Genomic DNA, 18,579 nt, shown 5'->3' with positions numbered 1-18,579 from the left:
ACAAACACACAAACATAGATGGATAGATAGCCCCCCAGAAAATGTGTGAAGTACGCTGGTCATGCTAATGCATTAATAGTTGTATCTTCTTTCCAACAGCTAAACCTGACATTCCTCCACATGCTATTAGGAGAACAATCTATGGCATTGTTGGCATTATCCACCTGCTTGCAGGTAAGTGTTTACTTCACCATTTACATCCTAGCTATTGTCACAGGGCTGAATTTGCTTAAAACAGTGTAGCAACAATTTTGGGTCTGTGTATGCACTTTTAAGGATGCAGGCAATGAATTAATGTGATTTTCATCATTTTTACCTGTTTACATGTTTCAGGCCCATACTTGATTGTGATTGTTGAACGCCGAAGAGTTGGTGAGATCAACGGCCAAGTGGTATGGCGAATAAAAGCAACCGAAGCATATTCTTTCACAAGAACATCACTGCATCTTACAGAGAATCAGGCATGAAACTTTTAATAACTTTTATGTATCTGAGTACTATGTAAGAGGGTACAAGTGTGGGCTAATTGCTGAAACGTGATGTTGAAAACTAAAATAGTGCACCAGACACAGAGCAGCAGAAAAACAGTGCGAGCATGCACAATCTTGAGTAAGTGTTCGGTTTATTTAAAATCCCTCCAGGATGCAAGTTTAGTGCTTATGGCGTAAAATCTTTAAACTGTCCTGTATCTGTTGCGCTATTTTAATATACAACATCATGTGGCCCCATTGTTTTCTGACACTAATGTGCTTATTGCTTGAGTGCCTTTTTAAAGAAGTACTGACAGAAAATTCTTGCCTGCTTTTATTTCTTTATTGGATAACTTTCAGCCCACTAATTATGCTATGGAGCCTCAGTTCTTTAAATGGAAACTAAAGCAAAACAATAAATAAACTTAGACTGATAAAGTATTCTTCGAAAACTCTGCTGTCGTTAATTACACTGCAATGGGTCAATTATTAGAAGAGAAAATGAAGCTCAAAGTTAATTTTTTTTATTTCACGCGGAAAGCCCAACGTCAGCACTTCAGTGTGACGTCACGACTTCTAAAGTAATTTTTCGTATTTGGCCCACCTTGGCTTAATAAAAGTTCGCGAAACTTGCCATATTCAATCTTGGGCTCATTTAAAACACAATGTATGAGGTCTGTTAGAAAAGTATCCGACCTTATTATTATTATTTTTTTCTTTTTGCGAACACTCTGATGGATATGTAACAAGTGCACTTGCATCAGTCGACCTTGAACCTTCGTGCGCATGCGCAAATTTTTTCCCGCCTGCCGATAGCATCAGTTGCTGGGACGCAGCATTTGAGTGAGGTAGTGCGCAGTGCTCTCGTCGGTTTTCTTTATTGCAAGGAAAATGATGGAGCAACTGGAGCAGCGCTACTGCATCAAATTTTGCCAGAAACTGGGTGACAGCCAAGTGGAAACCATTCGGATGATTCAGACGGCTTTCTGTGACGATGCCATGAGCAGCACACAGATGAAGGAGTGGTACAACCGGTTTAAAGACTGCCACACATCGGTGGAGAGCGAGCCACGCTCTGGTCGGCCATCAACATGCCGAAATGACCAGGTCATTGCCTAAGTGAACGCTCTGGTGATGCTGGGACCGTCGTGTGACTATCCGAGAAATTGTGGAAGAGATGGGCATCAGCACTTTTTCTGCACATTCCATTATGACCGAAGATTTTGCCATGAAGAGAGTTGCGGTGAAATTCGTGCTGAAGCTGCTCACGGTGGAGCAAAAGCAACTTCGTGTTGAAGTCTCACAGGACATGCTGGATTCCACAAACAGGGACCCTGACTTCATGAACACCATAATCACTGGTGACGAGTCTTGGGTGTACGGGTACGACCCGGAAACCAAATTCTAGTCGTCACAGTGGAAGCATTCCACGTTACCAAGACCAAAAAAAGGCTTGCCAAGTGCGCAGCAACATCAAAGTGATGCTGACTGCTTTCTTTGACTCCCACAGTGTGCTGCACCACGAGTACGCACCACAGGGTCAAACAATCACCAAAGAGTACTACAGGTATGTCCTCCGTCACCTACGTGATGCTGTGCGGCGCAAGAGACCGGAGTTGGGGTCAATAGGAAATTGGCGCATCCATCACGACAATGCTCCTGCACATTCCTCACACTTGATTCAGACCTTTTTGGCGAAAAACGAGACTCCTGTAGTTCAACAGGCTCCTTACTCCCGTGATATGGCCCCCTGCGACTTCTGGCTGTTTCCCAAAATCAAGAGGCCATTGAAAGGAGCGCCATTTCAGACAAGAGAGGACATTATGGCTGCAACAACAGCTTAGCTAAACTCCATTCCGAAAGAGGCCTTCTCGGAATGCTTCCAACAATGGCAACACCGCTGGGAGAAGTGTGTGGAGTCCCATGGAGACTACTTTGATGGTGATTAGGTTTCCAACGCTCCAGTTATGCCACTTTTTTTTCTTCGGCCAAAGGTCGGATACTTTTCTAACAGACCTCGTAGTCAATCTTTACCACTAAAGAAATAACTGAGACCTAGGAGACGCTGTCAAAATTGATGACGGGACGGTGAGCTGGTGTGGGAATTTCAAGGTGGCTTCGCCACTCGTCTCTGTGTTTTTTGTTTCATTCGGGGTAAGAGTGGTGTTTTGGGTATTGTGGAAGGGTAATCTACTGATACAGAAGAAATAATTTTTCGCTTTATTGTCTGAAGGTGTGAGGCCAATTTGGATGTAAATTTTCTTGCAAAAATAGCTTTTTTGTTTTATACATTTTTAGTATGCCCAAACATTCAAAAACATGTTGCAAAAAAGAATTATCTTCCTATCTTGATTAGTTTGGGAGGTACAACATGTTTGTATACACTTACCCTGGTATTATGAAGTCAGTAATTTTTCTTATACATGACTATTATTCTCACTATTTTTTATTATTTGATGTCTGTAATGTGAACTAGTATTCTTATACTTAGTTGCACAATTATTATGTTTTTAAAAACTCTGGAAACGGCCACATGGGAGGTGCCCGGAGAATGTTTGTTGTTTATTTACTTTATTTTTGTTTTTCTAAAAAAAAAATCGGCAGAAAATTCTTCACAACACAGTTCATTTTTTACAACAAATGTGGTTTAAAGCGGGTAATTTCTTGTCTTCTTGTTCATATTCGGGGATTACTTCCTTAATATGTGTAGCATTACATTTATTCTAGTTCACTCGACGGCCATGGTTGTCGGCCATGTTTCCGACGCCTCCTCGAAACTTCAACTTGCAAAGCCTAGTTAACTAAATCCAGCACTGACCGCACCCAAACCGCACGTATAGCCAAGCCTGGCAAGCTTAAAACTGATGTTCTACTGATAAAAATATTTTGCAGCTCTAAAGTTTGTGCAAATAAGGACGCAGGTTTTATCCTGTTAGTATCTCCTCCTTTCATACTTTCTCTAGTTTTTGTGAGGGTATTGAAAAAAGAATTTTCAGAAACACCTCAAGTCTCTCTTCTCACCTGCTCATGTGACTTTCTTCTTTTTGAGCTTTAGTACCCAGTCTTGTTTTATTCTTGTGTGTAGCTTCCGTTGCCACGAAGCATGTTAAAATTTTGCCTTCTGTTTGCAGAACCAGTACAACAAGCAGTACACTGCCATGGTCCAAACTGTGTTGAGCACGCCAAACTTCTACTACTCCACTACTTATGATTTGAGCCACACTCTGCAAAAACTGTACAACACAACACCTGATTTTCTTCAGATGGGCCTCATGGAACGAGTAAGTGGGCTATGTGGGCAGGCCAAGTTCAAATTCATGGTTCTGTGTTTAAAGTTAGCAGTATGTACTTATTCCATCGAAATTGAAAGTGTTGTTCAAGCTAGGTTGTTCGATTTAGTTTGCCATTCTGATTTGTTCATTTTTGTCTCCTGATCACCTTCCTTGTCCTCTCAGAGACCTTTAGCTTTTCTCATTAAAACAGTAATGCAAAAGTATAGCTAGGGTTAGGAGTTTTAAATTAAAATGTGAAAACACTGAAAGGAGAGTGACAAATTTATTTTTAGGAATTCAATTTAAAATAAGATAGGTCAGTATTTCAGTATGACTTGAAGCAGGAAAAAATGAAATAGAGAATTTTAATCTAAAATTTTTAAATTTTGTATTATAGCTGTTGAGCAGCACCGATTTGATTCAGAATCGGTACTTCATTTAGATGGGTAAGGCTAAAGATGTTCACTGTTGCCTGCCGTCTACATTTTGATCAGCTACGTTATCGCTATTTGAATGAAGCTCTGAGTGGCTCTGAAAAAGTGGAATTTTCGTGCTGCACCTTGCATCCCTCTTGTTATACTGCAGAAGAGCATTTTGTTTGTCGCTAGATAGAAGCAACATTATCGGAGCTACTAGAAGCTCACAAACCGAAATTTTCATGGCAATACGTCTGTCAGCTGCCCAAGACATTATTTATTTCACACAGAACATCATTTGAAATGCTCAATTGATTCTCTGTTTCATTTAAATGCAATATTCACTAAATTATTTTTGCCCGGAATTCATAAAGGCCAAGGAAGGCTGTACGTCTGGTACACTGCTAGAAAAGCCTGCCTCAACCCTTAATTGGCAGCTGAACAAGTTTGTTGAGTGTCATAGTGTACTGCCTACAGGATATCTAATAGCAAAAACATTTTGACAAGTTGTATGGGTGTTCTTGAGACACACCTCTATACAGATGAAAAATATGAGCTTGCTTGACCCTTTCACTGCTGGGTTTTTTTCCGACTGCTCCTCACCCCCTGCCGGGTGTTTTTTTCATGTTGGTTCAGTGGAAATTTCATGCTAGTAATGCACCATGATACTCCACAGGACATGTAAAGATATTTTGTCAGAATTCATCAGCAGTTCTTGAATTTCTTTGTCCGTCAAAGCGTGGACGCACGTGGCGTGCTGACTCGCCATGGCTGCTGCGCTTTGCCGAGAGAAAGCGACGCAGGTGTAAACACGTGCGCTCCATCTGTTGTCTAAAATTTAATTTACAAGTTCTATGTGTTTAGGTGACCTCTCCATAGATGGCGGGGCATGAACGCATTTTCTTTTTGCACGAGTTGTCTCGGGAGTGGCAGGGAGTGAGTTTAAAAAGCAACATGAGTATACTTGGGAGGGGGTGCGCGTGGGTGGTTTCACAAGTTATCTCGGTAGTGGCAGTTAAAGGGTTAAACAAACTAAAAAATTTTCACTGTGGCGAGAATATGACCACCACGTGCATTAAGAATAGAACAAAGAAGCTTGCAGGTTTTGTCACCAAAACATCTTCTGGTGCTCACTGTCGTCATTTTTGTGTAGACGACTGTTGAGCGGGTACTAAATTAAGGTAAATTTATCGGCACAGACTAATACTATTTGGATTTGTCTTGTTTTTGCAGAAGTTTTTGTTAGGTCAACAATTTTGTTGAGCAGCCAGTTAAAGGATTAACTTATTTGTTCCTCTTAGTTGGGGCAGCACTGATAACATCACTCCTTTCTTCTTGTTTCCCTGGTGTGCTTATGGTAACCTTTCAAGGTCGGCGACTGGCAAAGATGCTCGATCGAGGAGCGGTGACGGGACAGGCAGGATTTGTTAATAGTTGCTGTTCCCCCTTTTCCTAGATTTGGAAGGGTGAGCACATGTTCCCCTTTAAGGACTCCCCTTTAAAGAAAAGCCTGTGCATCTGTGTCAAATGTATCGCTAGTCTATCTGATGGTTGTTTGTACCTCGGGACAGCAGATCCACTTTCATCTTTGCATTCTTTGCCATAACAGCAGCTTTGTTCTAGTAAAGAATGCAAACAGGTGCACAGCATATTGCCTTAACTAAAACTGTCAGAATTGCCTGAAAAGGTGTAAAAGCTTGGTTGCAGGTAATTTCCTAAATAAACATACACTTTTGGGTGAAAGAAAAAGTTGCCAAAAACAATCTATAAGCTTTCACTCACAATATATAATAGCTGAAAAATGAAATGTCTTCTAGTAAACACCAAAAAGCCTATACTGCATTTTTCAAGCACAAAACCTAAATATACTTAAACCTATAGCCACTTGGTTCTTCTTAGAACAAGGAAGCCATGAACGAACAAGTTTTTTGTTCCAATCTACATGCATCCGGAAATTGTGGGGTGCACTTCTCAATTTTACCAGCAACTTATGCAGTGCACATCTTGACTCAGCGTGTGTACTGAGGCTTGCAGGGAATTTTTTTTCATTATCTCTGGTGTTCCAAAGACTTAATGTGAGCAGTGTACATATTGAAAATTGTTGTGACTGAATTTCAGGATTGAGCCCACCAGTATAATGTACACTAATACAGATTTAGCTGAAAATTCACACTGGCTGTGGTGGTAGTGTATGCTCGGTTTACAGGTAAATAGTTGCCCGTCATGCATTCAATCGCAGCTCACAATGAAGACAATTAGGAGTAAACACTAAACAAGAATAGGAACAAGAATTCATGAATAGCTTATTGCGTCACCCTGGAACAAAATTTATTTAATGCCTTAAATTAGCAGTCGCTTAGCAGGAACTTACTTTTTTTTTTTCTGATGAAACTTGAATGCTTTCACATGTATATGAGTTGGCTTACTTGTCTTTATCAACAGGCAGATCAGAGATTTGTGTGGAACCACCACTTGATGAGTGAGCTCAGCAACCAAGTAGAGGTATGTTGCATTCAACTGTAGTGTTTGAATGCCACTTACAGACTACTGTTTTTTTCACTCTGCTGCAGCTTCGGAAGTTCTGCCTGCCTATTATTCATGGATGTATCCTTATGCTTTGCGAGCAACATTACTTTTCTTTATTACCTATTGTTGGAGTAGAGACAAATTACCGGTTTGGAATAACATGCATGTGGTGTAGTGTAGCTTATACATAGGGCCCTTCATTTTTGGGTAAAACCCGATAATTTCTGATTTTTGCTCTCCGCCCAAAATTTATGAAAATCGGTTTACGTGATTTCTCCTCGAAGTTTGACCTTTCATTACAGGTAATAATAAATGCGGGTGTTACAAAACTAATGAAAACTGCCTACCTTTTGTGACTCAGTGGAGAAGATATGTTATTAATATTCTTTATATATACGAGGGCGAGTCAATTAAAAGTGCGCCAACTCAACCTGCGCAATAATGGTTGGGTCTATTATCTGCGAGGCATGCACGCAGCACACAGGCATCTCTCATTTGCAAAAGTGACACGCAGGTGTGAGGATAAATGTTCTTTAATGCTCTCATACACTGGGTTGATCATGGTTGCGTGGTCACCATATGGTATGGAACATGATCGCTGTATGGCTGCCATGTATGGTGAACATTGCATTTCATTGGCTACTCTGAAGCGTTGGAGCAAACGGTTCAAATAAGGACGTGAAAGTTTCGAAGACGATCCAAGATCGGTCCAAAGCCACTGTGCAATCAACCCCAATAAAAGTGTAAAGGTTGATGAGCTGATTAGAAAAGAACGCAGAATAAGCGTTGATGAACTGGCAGAGTGTGTGAACATCAGTCACAGTTCGGTTCACACCATAATCATGACCATCTCGGTTATCGGCCCTTGTTTGCGCAATGGATGCCCAAGATTTTGAACCACCGCCAGAAGACGGAGAGATTCGGCGCTGCCTTGACTCATCTGATCCATTATCACAATGAGGCTGACTTCTTATCTGCAATTGTGACCGGGAACGAATCATGGTGCTACTACTACGAGCCTGAAACATGACGGCAAAGCTTACAGTGGAAACACTCAAATTCACCTTCCCCAAAGAAAGCAAAGGCTGTCATTTTCGCCGGAAAGGTGCTGTTGACTTTTTCTTTCAATCGTCAGGGGCCGTTACTGATCGAATTTGCTAAACCGGGAGAGACTATCAATCATTTCCGATATTGTAAAACGCTGGATTGGCTGCGTGTCGCAATCAAAAACAAACAACGTGGAAATTTGACGAATGGGGTCATCTTGCTCCACGACAATGCCCGTCCCCATGTCGCTGATGGGGCTAACACAAAACTGGCAAAGTTCAAGGGGATAACGCTGCAACATCCGAAATAAAACCCAGGCCTTTTGCCTTGTGACTTCCACATTTTCGGGCAATTAAACAGCTCAAGGCAACCAGATTCCTGTCGGACGATGACGTGAAAGAGTCAGTTACAGACTCTTTGAAGCAGTAACCCAAGGAGTTTTATGAGACGGGAATCACGAGACTCGTTAGTCAGTGGGGCAAATGTCTAAATGCTCATGGAGACTACTTTTAAATAAAGTACCCCAATTGTCATATATTTGGTACAGCCATTGGCTCACTTTCATTTGACTCGCCCTCGTATATGAATATGGTATACAGTATAGACCACTTATAGCGTAACCGCTTATAGTGCAGGACCGGATATAGTGCGGTCTTTTCAGACTCCTGTTATTTTTCCCATAGCACTCCATGTATACACGTATCGCTTATAGTGCAGTTGCGGGAAACGAAATCCTGGTTACAGTGCGGCTGCCTGGGAGTACGGAAGTCAGCGGAGACGGCGAACGCTCCCCTCAAACGGGCGCCCCAAGGAGTGCTCGAGGAAGAAGGAGAGATGAAGGGGAGGAGAAGGGCACATGGTGCGAACGAACAGCCAGTGAGGCTGAAACCAGAATCTTGAGTGCGAGTCGTGAAATATCATGGCGCGATAGCGAGCGAGAGCCACGAAACTGCCCACGCCGCCCAACGCTCGCTTCACGATAACGACAGTAAACGAAACTTCAGGGAGCGGGCGGCGCCGGCACGGCGAAGGGCGCACGCGGAGACCGTGGAGTGTGAGGGAGGAAGGCGTAGCTCCCTCGTAGCTCCCTCACTTTCGACTGTCACCGTGCGCGCCCGCCGCCAGCTCCCCAAAGTTTTGTTTTCTGCCGTTATCAGGGAAGCGGGCGTTTGCCGGCGTGGGCAGTTTCATTGGCCGGCCTGGGACAGCGCCGCTGCTTCCCTCTGCGCCGTAGCCGCAGCGTGCAAATTCAACACGTGACTAGAAAGTAGAGGAAGCATAAAGGAGAAAGAAGGGTTCACTGCCATTTTCTACGCGTGGCTACGGTAGCGTGGCTGAGACGTTGGCACGCATACACATGTTCTGGCGCAACGCAGAATCGGCGACCCTGCCATTTGAGAGAGGGTGAAATTTCCGCAGCGTCTTTTTTTTTTTTTTTTCGTTCGCGCGCGACATTGAGGGGTCTCTCCTAAGCTTTTACTCTATGGCGGTGCCGGAGCAATGCCGGTCGGAGGCGCCGCCGCGTTAATTATTTCGAATTAACGAGATTCGACTGTAAATTGAATGCAAACGTTCTAGCTGCATTCCTCGACTGTCGCATACGCGTGGCGGCTCGGTGCACATGTTTTGCATATGTGCGGGCCTCGAAAATTGTTGCTTTGGTTATAGTGCGGTACCGCTTATAGTGCGGATATTCGCGACTCCGGCGAATACGTTATAAACGGTCTACACTGTATATGCCTTGTTTTCACTTAACACCCAAGCAAAAATCAGCATATGTAAAAATATAATATATTTAGCATTTGCCGGCGTTAAGTGAACGAAAGCTTGTCGCTTTTTCTTACTAGCCACGTTTACATGAATCTGGCAATGGCGCATGCATCACATTTCCTGCATCCTCGCATACATGTAAATGGCGGTAATGCGCTAGGAAGCGAATTAATGCAGCAGCGACTTTGCTCTGCATTGTAGCTGGTAGCTGTGATGTTAAAAGGATGTTTGCCCTACTATGCTACATTCAAAGCAGGGTAATTAATTTTGTTGCAAGAGCCTATATTGGTAACCAGTAAAACAGGACAATAGACAAGGATGAAAGGCCCAATAGGTCTAGGATCGACGCAGAAATGTTTCCAATGCATACAGTGGAATCTCGTTGATATCATTCTGGATGATACGTTTTTCGAGATAATACGATTTTTGATCTTTTCTCGGCCAGTGTCTCATAGGAGCAATGTATTTTAGAGAATATGATTTTCGGATGATACATTTTATTTACCGGTTCCCGTGAAGATCGTATCAATGAGATTCCACTTGTAAGATAAGGAAAAGCATCACACCTCCTGTGAAGCATGTTCTTGTGCAATATTCCTTATACTTTTTTCCTTTGTTAAAAAAAGTGCAGAGAAACATGGTAAGGAAGGGATTTCCATACTCGCCTCTATTTGTTGCTTTTGTTAGTGTGGTTTTCTTTTAAATCTAATAATAATAACGAGGATTTCTAGAGGTAAGTTCGTCACATGGTTTCCAATAAGTCTTCTTTTCCATTAGATGTTTTTGTGAGTAATTTCACTTGTTTAAATACAAAGTTTACAAAGACAAAGACATTTACAAATACAAAGACCATTGCTTGTGCTGATACTATGTAAAATTTACAAAGAAGAATAGCGAATTTTGAGCTGCCAAACAACAAAACCCTCAATTTCTTCCTGGTATTCCTCATAAATAATAGCACCCAATTTTTACCCCCCCCCCCCCCCCCCCAAATTTCAAGAAATATAGAGCCCTAAAACGAAAGACCCTACTTATAAGTATCAAACGAAAAAGGGGAAACAGCGAAGCTTGAGTCATTTAAAAAGATGATCCGATATACAGAGATATACAATACTCCTGTGTTGCATTGTGTTATAAAAAAAATAAACACTGCAAAGAATAAATTGTTAGCAATATACAAAAACAGCTACCCCACAATAATACAAGTTTGTGCGACATTGCTGTCTGTGTTACACAAGAAACATTATTTTTTTTTTTTGCTGAAAGAAATTTTAGAGGCTCTTACAGGTGAACACTAAAGAATCCCAGAGTGTGTGAAGCCGTCAAACATACGGAAACATAAAAACACTCCAGACACCTTTGTTAACGTTGAGCGTACAATTTGAGCCTACAAATTTTGCAGAACCATGACACATGTCCTGGCACTATTTAGCCTTAGATGCCCTTGTGCCAATAAAGTGTAATGATCAATCAATCAATCAGTTTCAGCCTACAGTCGAACCCGGATATATCGAACCCACATATAACGAATTATTGTTTATATCGAACACCTGTAAAATCCCCTTGAAGGTATTATTACTTATTTATTATTTTATATATCAAACTACCTACATATAGAACTTTTTTGTGATCCCCTTCAGATTCAATATATCCGAGTTCGACTGTACAAGCTTATTCTGAGTGAAAAGAGGCACAATATTGAATTACAAAACCTAGAGATGATAATTCTGTATTACTTTTATTTATAGAAACTTTTATAGAAAGATTTCTAAACATGCATTATTCAATGCGTCTTTATCAGGCACAAATTTGAGCTTCTCTCATTAACTGTTTAGCAGCTTCCCTGGTGTATTTTGGGTTTTTCATGCTTGTTCCAGTTGATGTGCCATTGCAAGCAGAGAAGTTTGGTTATTAAATATACACAACCTGCTCATTGGGTCAGAACAGATGTATTAAACATGCTGGTTGCAGTATATGCATTGACAATAAAGCTGCCTCTTGGGTGCCCAGCAAAACTCTTATGAAGCGGTGGCTTGCACAATATGGTTGCTGCCTTTCAGACCTCACAAGTGAATGCTGTAGTATCACTTTTCTTACCATGAACATGAGCTATAAACATTCAATACATAAAACAGGTTGTGGTTTGTGAACAATATATAGTGCCTATTTTGGCCCCACTCATGCCCAAGTGCCTATTTTAGGTTCCTAGAACTGATATTTTTAGTGCCTAAAAATTTGATCACTGATAACCATTTTATGAAGGTGCTGGTTTCAAGTTTAGTAAGTTGTGTCAGACCTTGATGTGAAGGGTAAATTACATCTTAGTTAGCAAAAAATGCAATGATAGATTGAATTACTTTTGTTTTGTTTTTATCTGTTGTGTTTGTGATTTGCCTTTGCAACCTTAACAATGCGGGCAATTCCCTAATTGATGGTCCTTGACTAACCTGCAGTTGTGTACATCAAGGCATGTGCCATCAATGGCCATGGTTTCACATTTGCACTCATTTCACGCCGCAGTTGCTATAGAGCAGGCACGCGCATGTTCATGAGGGGCTTGGACAGTGAAGGTCATGCTGCAAATTTTGTTGAAACTGAGCAAATCATAGAAGGAGACACTGCACGGAGCTCATTTGTTCAGGTAGGACATTTGCACCATCTTTTTGATGTCACCAATATACACATCTAAGATTTTTTGCAATAATAGTTTTAAATAAATGGCAGCTGGTGACATTCCGTTATGTTTTTCGGGACAGTGACAGGCTTTTTGCCGCCTTATTTGAGCTTCAATATTTTATTTAATGAAGGCTGATTTAGAGGTCATTAAAATTTGGTGGTAAACGTTTGTTACCTTGCATGTGTCTGAAGATCTTGTTGTAATACATGCTTTTCTTTCTGCTTTTCTTTTTTTATTTGCAATATTAAGAGTAAGGTGTAATCAGTTTAAAGCCCTTGATAAAGTGATACATAAGCATATTTTAAACAGAACCTTGGTTCAGCTTACATTGATAAGACAAAGATGTGAGGTGCTCTGTTGCCACAAGGCAATTTAATTTAAGGACCACAATAAAGGGGAGGCATGACCAAGTTCCTGGTGTTATATCATATCACCTTTTGCTATATGATGGTGGTCTTTCCACTTCCCTTTCAGACACGTGGTTCAATTCCTTTGTTTTGGACTCAGTTGCCTAACCTGAGGTATAAGCCTCCTCCAACCCTGACTTCTGGGCTCAACCATGTAAGCGTTCTGTTGTCCTTTATTTTGCATAGGCAGCTGTTTTTCTTATGGCAGCATATAAACCTTTGTTATTGGACTTTCCAGCTCGAAGCATTCCAGAAGCATTTTGACAATCAGATTTATACATATGGAAATCAAGTAATAATCAATCTGGTGAGTGTGAAAATTTTCTTTTGTACTAATGTTTGGCAGGGCACTAAAGTGATGAAAGAAGTGACGTGTGTTGCAGCTAGTTTATAGCAGCTGATTATGGCAAGGGTGCCTTGCATAATGAAATTGTGTTGTAGCCATCAGTCATCTGAATTTTAATTTTATGAATGGAATTAGCAGTTATATAGTAATCATGTCTGAAGAAGACACCATATACAGTATAACCTTATTGATACCATTTCATACGATTTCCCGGCACCAATGTTTGGGATCAAGGAAACAAAAAAAAAAATGACCCAATACAGTTATACAACTCTTTTTTTTACTGGTTAATGCATTCCTGGAAAACGCAATCTTTCGGCACCAGCGTTCAGTGCATTTGCCAAACTGCGACCGTATGATACATTTTTCGGTTGCTAGATCTCATGTGAACAATAAAAGGTGCAAGGCTCACGCTATCAAGAGCAGTAGGTGCCCGCTACCGCAGCTTGCCCGCAGTACTCGCCCGCCTGTGTCACGTGAAAATGCCAGCACGCACTCTGTTTGCACTTCCGGTACCAGCACAGGGTGCGTACAGGTCCTTGAAATCCTTGAAAACCCTTGAAATTGAAAAGTGCGTTTGAAAAGGGCCCTTGAAAATCCTGGAATTTTTTTCCTTCCTTGAAAATTCTTGAATTGCATGAGCAATGCACTTGACATTGCAACCTCCTTTCTGTGGTAGATCGGCGTCGATCTGACAAACTCCCCATTTCAGAAACAATATGCCGGCGCGAGCACACATGGTTCCGTTTTGCAGAACTGCGTGGAAAAAAATAAGGCTTTGCCACGTCAAACCGCGAACGGAGCGAGATACCCGTGTCGCGCTTCGGTGCTGGCTCGGCTGGCAGTGTTTACGCTGCTTTCGTCAACCTATCGTTCGTTTCACTCCTCGCCCGTCGGTCTGCCTTGTCCCACTTTAACTCTTGTGCGCGAAGTGAAGCTGAAGAGAGCTATAGTGGAGCAACTTAACCACTGATGCTCAGTGCCTTTGTATGGAGGTTTGTTATAATATTATTTATAAGTACAATAACATTACCGTATTTTCCGGTCTATAATTCGCACCTTTGTATAAGAAGCACCGCCTTCAAAACGGCAGTTTTCCTGAAAAATAAAGTATATAAGTCGCATCGGTGTATAAGATGCACCTGTTCTTTCGGTAATCGATTTTAAAAAGTTAGTGATGTCTCGCTTCGTGAACACGAGTCACACGCAAGCGTATGGGTGCCATATATTTCCACTCCAGGCGCATTTCTGCCATCATGTCTGCCGCGATGTTCCGTATAAAGTTCAAGGGCGATAACATCGTCGCCGTGCGCCATATGCTGTATGTGCGAGTGAAAGGGGGCAATGGTGAGCCGAATCGCGCAGAAGGGAGGAAAGCGGGAAGGCAGCCCAGGAGGGAGGACGGGGGGGTGGGCTGCCTGTACTCTTGTAGCGACTGCGTAGTTTGCGCAGGCCGTATCTTATCTGCAGATGTGATGACTTCGGAGTAGATCGACTCGCGGTCAACCTAAAGTCCCTGTATAGAAAAAGTACCGCCATCTATTTTTTCCTCCGCCGTCTCCTCTCCTAAAGCACTTGATTTTTTTTCTTTACTTTTTGCTTGTGAAAGCAAGTCGACGGTGGCGCCCCTAGAAAGTCCACGTTGAAGCTTTCAGGCCAGGCATGCGCTGCTGCAGGCGACTGCGACTGCGCAAAGTGATTTTCAACATGGCTCTGAGGCGGAAAACAAAAACAAAATATAAAGAAGTGAAAACGTGCGCTATCATCGTCCAATCGGAGATACAGGAGAGAGAGTGGCGGCGTTGATCAAAGGATAGCGGTACTTTTCTTATACAGGGACTTTAGGTAGGCCTACCACCGTTTGTGTTTCTGCTCCTTCGTTCTCGCATGGCGCTCGGGAACTTGAACACGAGAACCCGGCACCTCAATAGTGCGCACAGAACCATTATCAATTAAGTCAACCAGCGCGCTTCGCGTGGCCATAACATTGGATCCGATTTTGACGGCAGTTTTTCCGGAAAAAAACGTACATAGGTCGCACTGTTCTATAAGACGCACCGACGAAAAACTCAGAAAAAAAACTGCGTTATATACACAGGAAAATACGGTATGCTGAATGTTTTGGAAATATATGATGAACCAACCCAGCTAATACTGCAGAAGCCTGAGCAGCTGTTGTGAGTACTCGTGTTAACTTTTATAATGTGGACTTGAGAAATGACCAAGACAAGTTTTACAAAATTGCAATATACATCTATTTGTTATACAGTGGAATCTCGATGATACGATCACGGCTAATACGAATTTCTGGAAGATACAAATTTTTCTGTGGTCCCGGCCGAGCCCCATTACTTTGCAACGTGCTAGAGAACGGTTGTTACGAATCGATTCTTGACCCGCGTCGGTTAATACGAATAAACGCCGTCCCACCGGCGGCCGCGAAAGAGAACAGCGCGCAGTTACGCGCTTTGTCCCTTTCTCTTTTGGTGCGGAGGCGCAGACGCGGCGCCGGACAGCGCGGAGGCCGCGACTGGGCGCGAAGAGTTTGAAGCGTTTGAAGCGGTGGCGCTTTTGTGCTTTTCCCCACACAGGCATGGGGAAGCGCGGCCGGCCGCCGCAGCGAGCGAACGTTCGTGCGGTCTATCGCTTCAACGGAAACTGAGCGGCGTAAGCACAGTGCATACAAAGGTCAGAGCCGTGTGGAGATCGCTTTCAAGATGCGGTGCGCGCGACAACACCGACAGCCGGTACAGGCGCAGAGTACAAGAACGCATTTGTTGGCAGAGTAGAAGCCGCCGCCCTCCTTCCCTCCCTTCCGCGCTGCCTTCCCGCTTTGCTCCTTTCGCGTGGGAGATTGCGTCGCCAGTTACCCTTGCGCCCGGTTGCAAGATACGCATGGTCTACGCTGTACGTTCGCTCTCCAGGAAGCGGGAAGGCGCGCGTCCCCCGCGCGCTTTCACTCAGACATACGGCGCGTGGCAACGGTTTTATCGCCCTTGGACTGTTGCTCCATGTCTCATGCTCCTCCTTTGCATCGCCCTCGTTGATCTCCTCTCCCATCGGTGGGCGCACCTCGTTGAGAAGCGTGCTCGCTACCGCCCTTGTCAGCGACATTTTCCCGCGGAAGCCACATTATAACCGGTATTTCGTCTCACGCGGCTGCAATGTAAGCGGTATGCGTATACATGGAGTACTATGGGAGGGTAAATGGGAGTCGGAAAAGGCGGCGTTGTAGCCAGTTCTGCACTATAAAGGGTTGCGTTATAAGTGGCCTATACTGTAAATGCTTTTTACGTAGGTGTGCCTGAGTGAGTTCACCTCCGACTCTTTAGTTTAGCTAGTTTTAATTGTGTTTCGATGAAACAAATTTCGGCTAATACGAATATTTTTCGTAACCTTGTGAGATTCGTATCATCGAGATTCCACTGTAATGGATGTGTAGCAAGACTACACTGAATGGTTTGGAAATGTTCGGTAAGCTTGCCCAGTTAATACTGGAGACGTCAGAGTAGCTGTTGGGAGCATTCATCGTGTTTTGTGAACCTTTTTTTTGGTATTTTTGTGAACTTGCAAAGTGATCCAGGCTAGACATTATTAACATCATTGGGATATACATTTATTTATTTTGTAAAGGGTTTATTAGAGTTCCCAGCACCTCCACCAATTGTAAAGGGTTTATTAGAGTTCGGAGTAGCGCAGCGGCGACAGTCAAATGATACACGGCTTTAAACCACGAGCGCCGTTGCCGAGCAAAAGCGCCGGACCCACTCGCATCTCTCTTCGCTACACTGTTTATTTTAGTGCAATAACCCTATGCTGAATGTTTTGAATATTTTTGGTGAACTTTACTCAGCCTATACTCAAGAAATCTCAGCTGCTGTTGTAAGTGTTCATTTTGTGTTGTGATCTTGAGAAGTTATCAAGGCTAGACATTTTCATTAGAATTGTGATATACCTTTATTTACTGTAATTGCAATAAAACTAGTCATTTTTGGAAATGCTAGAGTAAAGAAATCATACTTTGGATGCCTCTTTGAGTCCTTGAAAAACCTGTGACAGGTCCTGGAAAGTCCTGGAATATCCTTGAATTTTTGCCTTGGAAACCTGTACGAACCCTGCAGCAGATCTCCTCATGGGCTGTTGCACATCGCACATGTTGCATTCACAGCTATTGCCACCAATACCATTGTGATAAGCATCATCACCTATCTATTCCAAAGAGCATGTGATGTAGTGCCGTTGGAAGTGCACTGCATGCTTTTAATAGGCGATAACCCAAATGCGCTGTTCCCTGTTGCAGGCAGTGCAAAGTGAGCATCATGTTTTACTCTGGTGGCATTGACATCATATTCCCGCGTCGCCCACCACCTCGATTTCGTTTAGGTTTTCCGTCGCCATCTCAAAACACCAGGCAGTCGGAAAACAACACAGTGCGTTTCAGGTCACTTGGGCCCCAACAGCTTGATGCGCTCGGTGTCTCATGCTGTAATGATTCTCGCCAAGTGGGTACATCAAAACTTCCTGCCAAAAGTTCCCGACCCAGGCTGAATTGGAGGAGTGTAAACGTATGCTTGCGGAAGCTGCAAAAACAACAATGTGCATCTCTGGCCGCTTGGGCCTCACCAGCTTAATGCTCATCAGTGTCTCATGCTGTAACAATTCGTGCAACAGTTCACATTATTTATATGTCAGCTACAGTAGAGTCTGCAAATTCTTAGTGAGTTCAGATGGCATGTTCTGTTATTACGTTTTTTTTTCACCCATTTTTATTGCGATAGAAATTATATGGACACTCAAAGTGGATTTCTTCCGTCAGCATCGCCGTCGGGTTCCGTATGATGTCAACGGCAATGAAATCATCGCCGCGTGCCGTATGCTGTATGTGCGAGTGAAAGCACGCGAGGGACACGTGCTTTCACAGGGAGCGAACGCAAGGCAGAGAGCAAATGCACGTTCTGTGCCGTGCTCCCTGAAGGGCTACATTTCATTCCTTGTTTCTCCATTAGGGCTTTCTCTATTAGGAAGAAATAGAACAGTTTTATGAAGATGTTGAATTAGCAATAAGGTACAAACTCAGTATACTGCAGTCATAGGCGACTTCAATGCAAAAGTGGGGAAAAAGCAGGCTGGTGAGCGAGCAATTGGCAACTACGGCATCGATACTAGGAACACTAGAGGAGAGATGTTGGTAGAATTCGCGGAAAGGAATAGGCTCTGAATAATGAATACCTTCTTCAGGAAGCGCAGCAACAGGAAGTGGACCTGGAAAAGCCCGCAAGGTTACTGTAGCAGAAAAAAAATTTTATGGGTGCATAGGTGCGCATTTACGACCTGGGTGCACATTTTAGGACCTTTCCCCTTACCCTTTGCTTGATCTTTGAAGACAAATAATGTGAAAAGTGGTAGCGAGCTTAGCTTACTGTATGTCTGTATCGTGTTTTTGTTAATTGCCGTCGCAAGCAGAGAGGCATAGCCAAGTGCAGCCATGGCTCTGGAGCATCCTCCAGCTGTTCAGTTAATGCTGTCTAACGGCTGTTGAAGAAAACTTTTGTTGTGTGCACCCATGTGAGATGGTAATAAAGAATACGAGCAGACTTGCTTATACTGTCCATGCTCGTTTTAACGGACCATAATAATCGACTGAAAAA

General features: G+C 43.0%; 1 protein-coding gene across 3 annotated transcripts in view; it reads left to right on the top strand.

Moving 5' to 3' along the window:
- The window catches only part of LOC119431304 (phosphatidylinositol-3-phosphatase SAC1-like), an 89,256-nt gene that overhangs the window by 18,680 nt on the left and 51,997 nt on the right, over positions 1 to 18,579 (top strand). For all 3 annotated transcript variants that reach the window (XM_037698779.2, XM_049670275.1, XM_037698809.1), the window contains exons 3-10: positions 100 to 174; positions 334 to 461; positions 3,602 to 3,751; positions 6,601 to 6,660; positions 6,729 to 6,762; positions 11,955 to 12,142; positions 12,653 to 12,739; positions 12,824 to 12,892. In XM_037698779.2, the coding sequence (XP_037554707.1) occupies positions 100 to 174; positions 334 to 461; positions 3,602 to 3,751; positions 6,601 to 6,660; positions 6,729 to 6,762; positions 11,955 to 12,142; positions 12,653 to 12,739; positions 12,824 to 12,892 (791 nt within the window). The remainder of the gene's footprint in view (positions 1 to 99; positions 175 to 333; positions 462 to 3,601; positions 3,752 to 6,600; positions 6,661 to 6,728; positions 6,763 to 11,954; positions 12,143 to 12,652; positions 12,740 to 12,823; positions 12,893 to 18,579) is intronic.

This window comes from Dermacentor silvarum, chromosome 1, assembly GCF_013339745.2.
Source record: "Dermacentor silvarum isolate Dsil-2018 chromosome 1, BIME_Dsil_1.4, whole genome shotgun sequence".
NCBI lineage: Eukaryota > Metazoa > Arthropoda > Arachnida > Ixodida > Ixodidae > Dermacentor > Dermacentor silvarum.
Note: the sequence above shows the minus strand (reverse complement) of the source record. Positions and strands in the feature narration are given on the sequence as shown.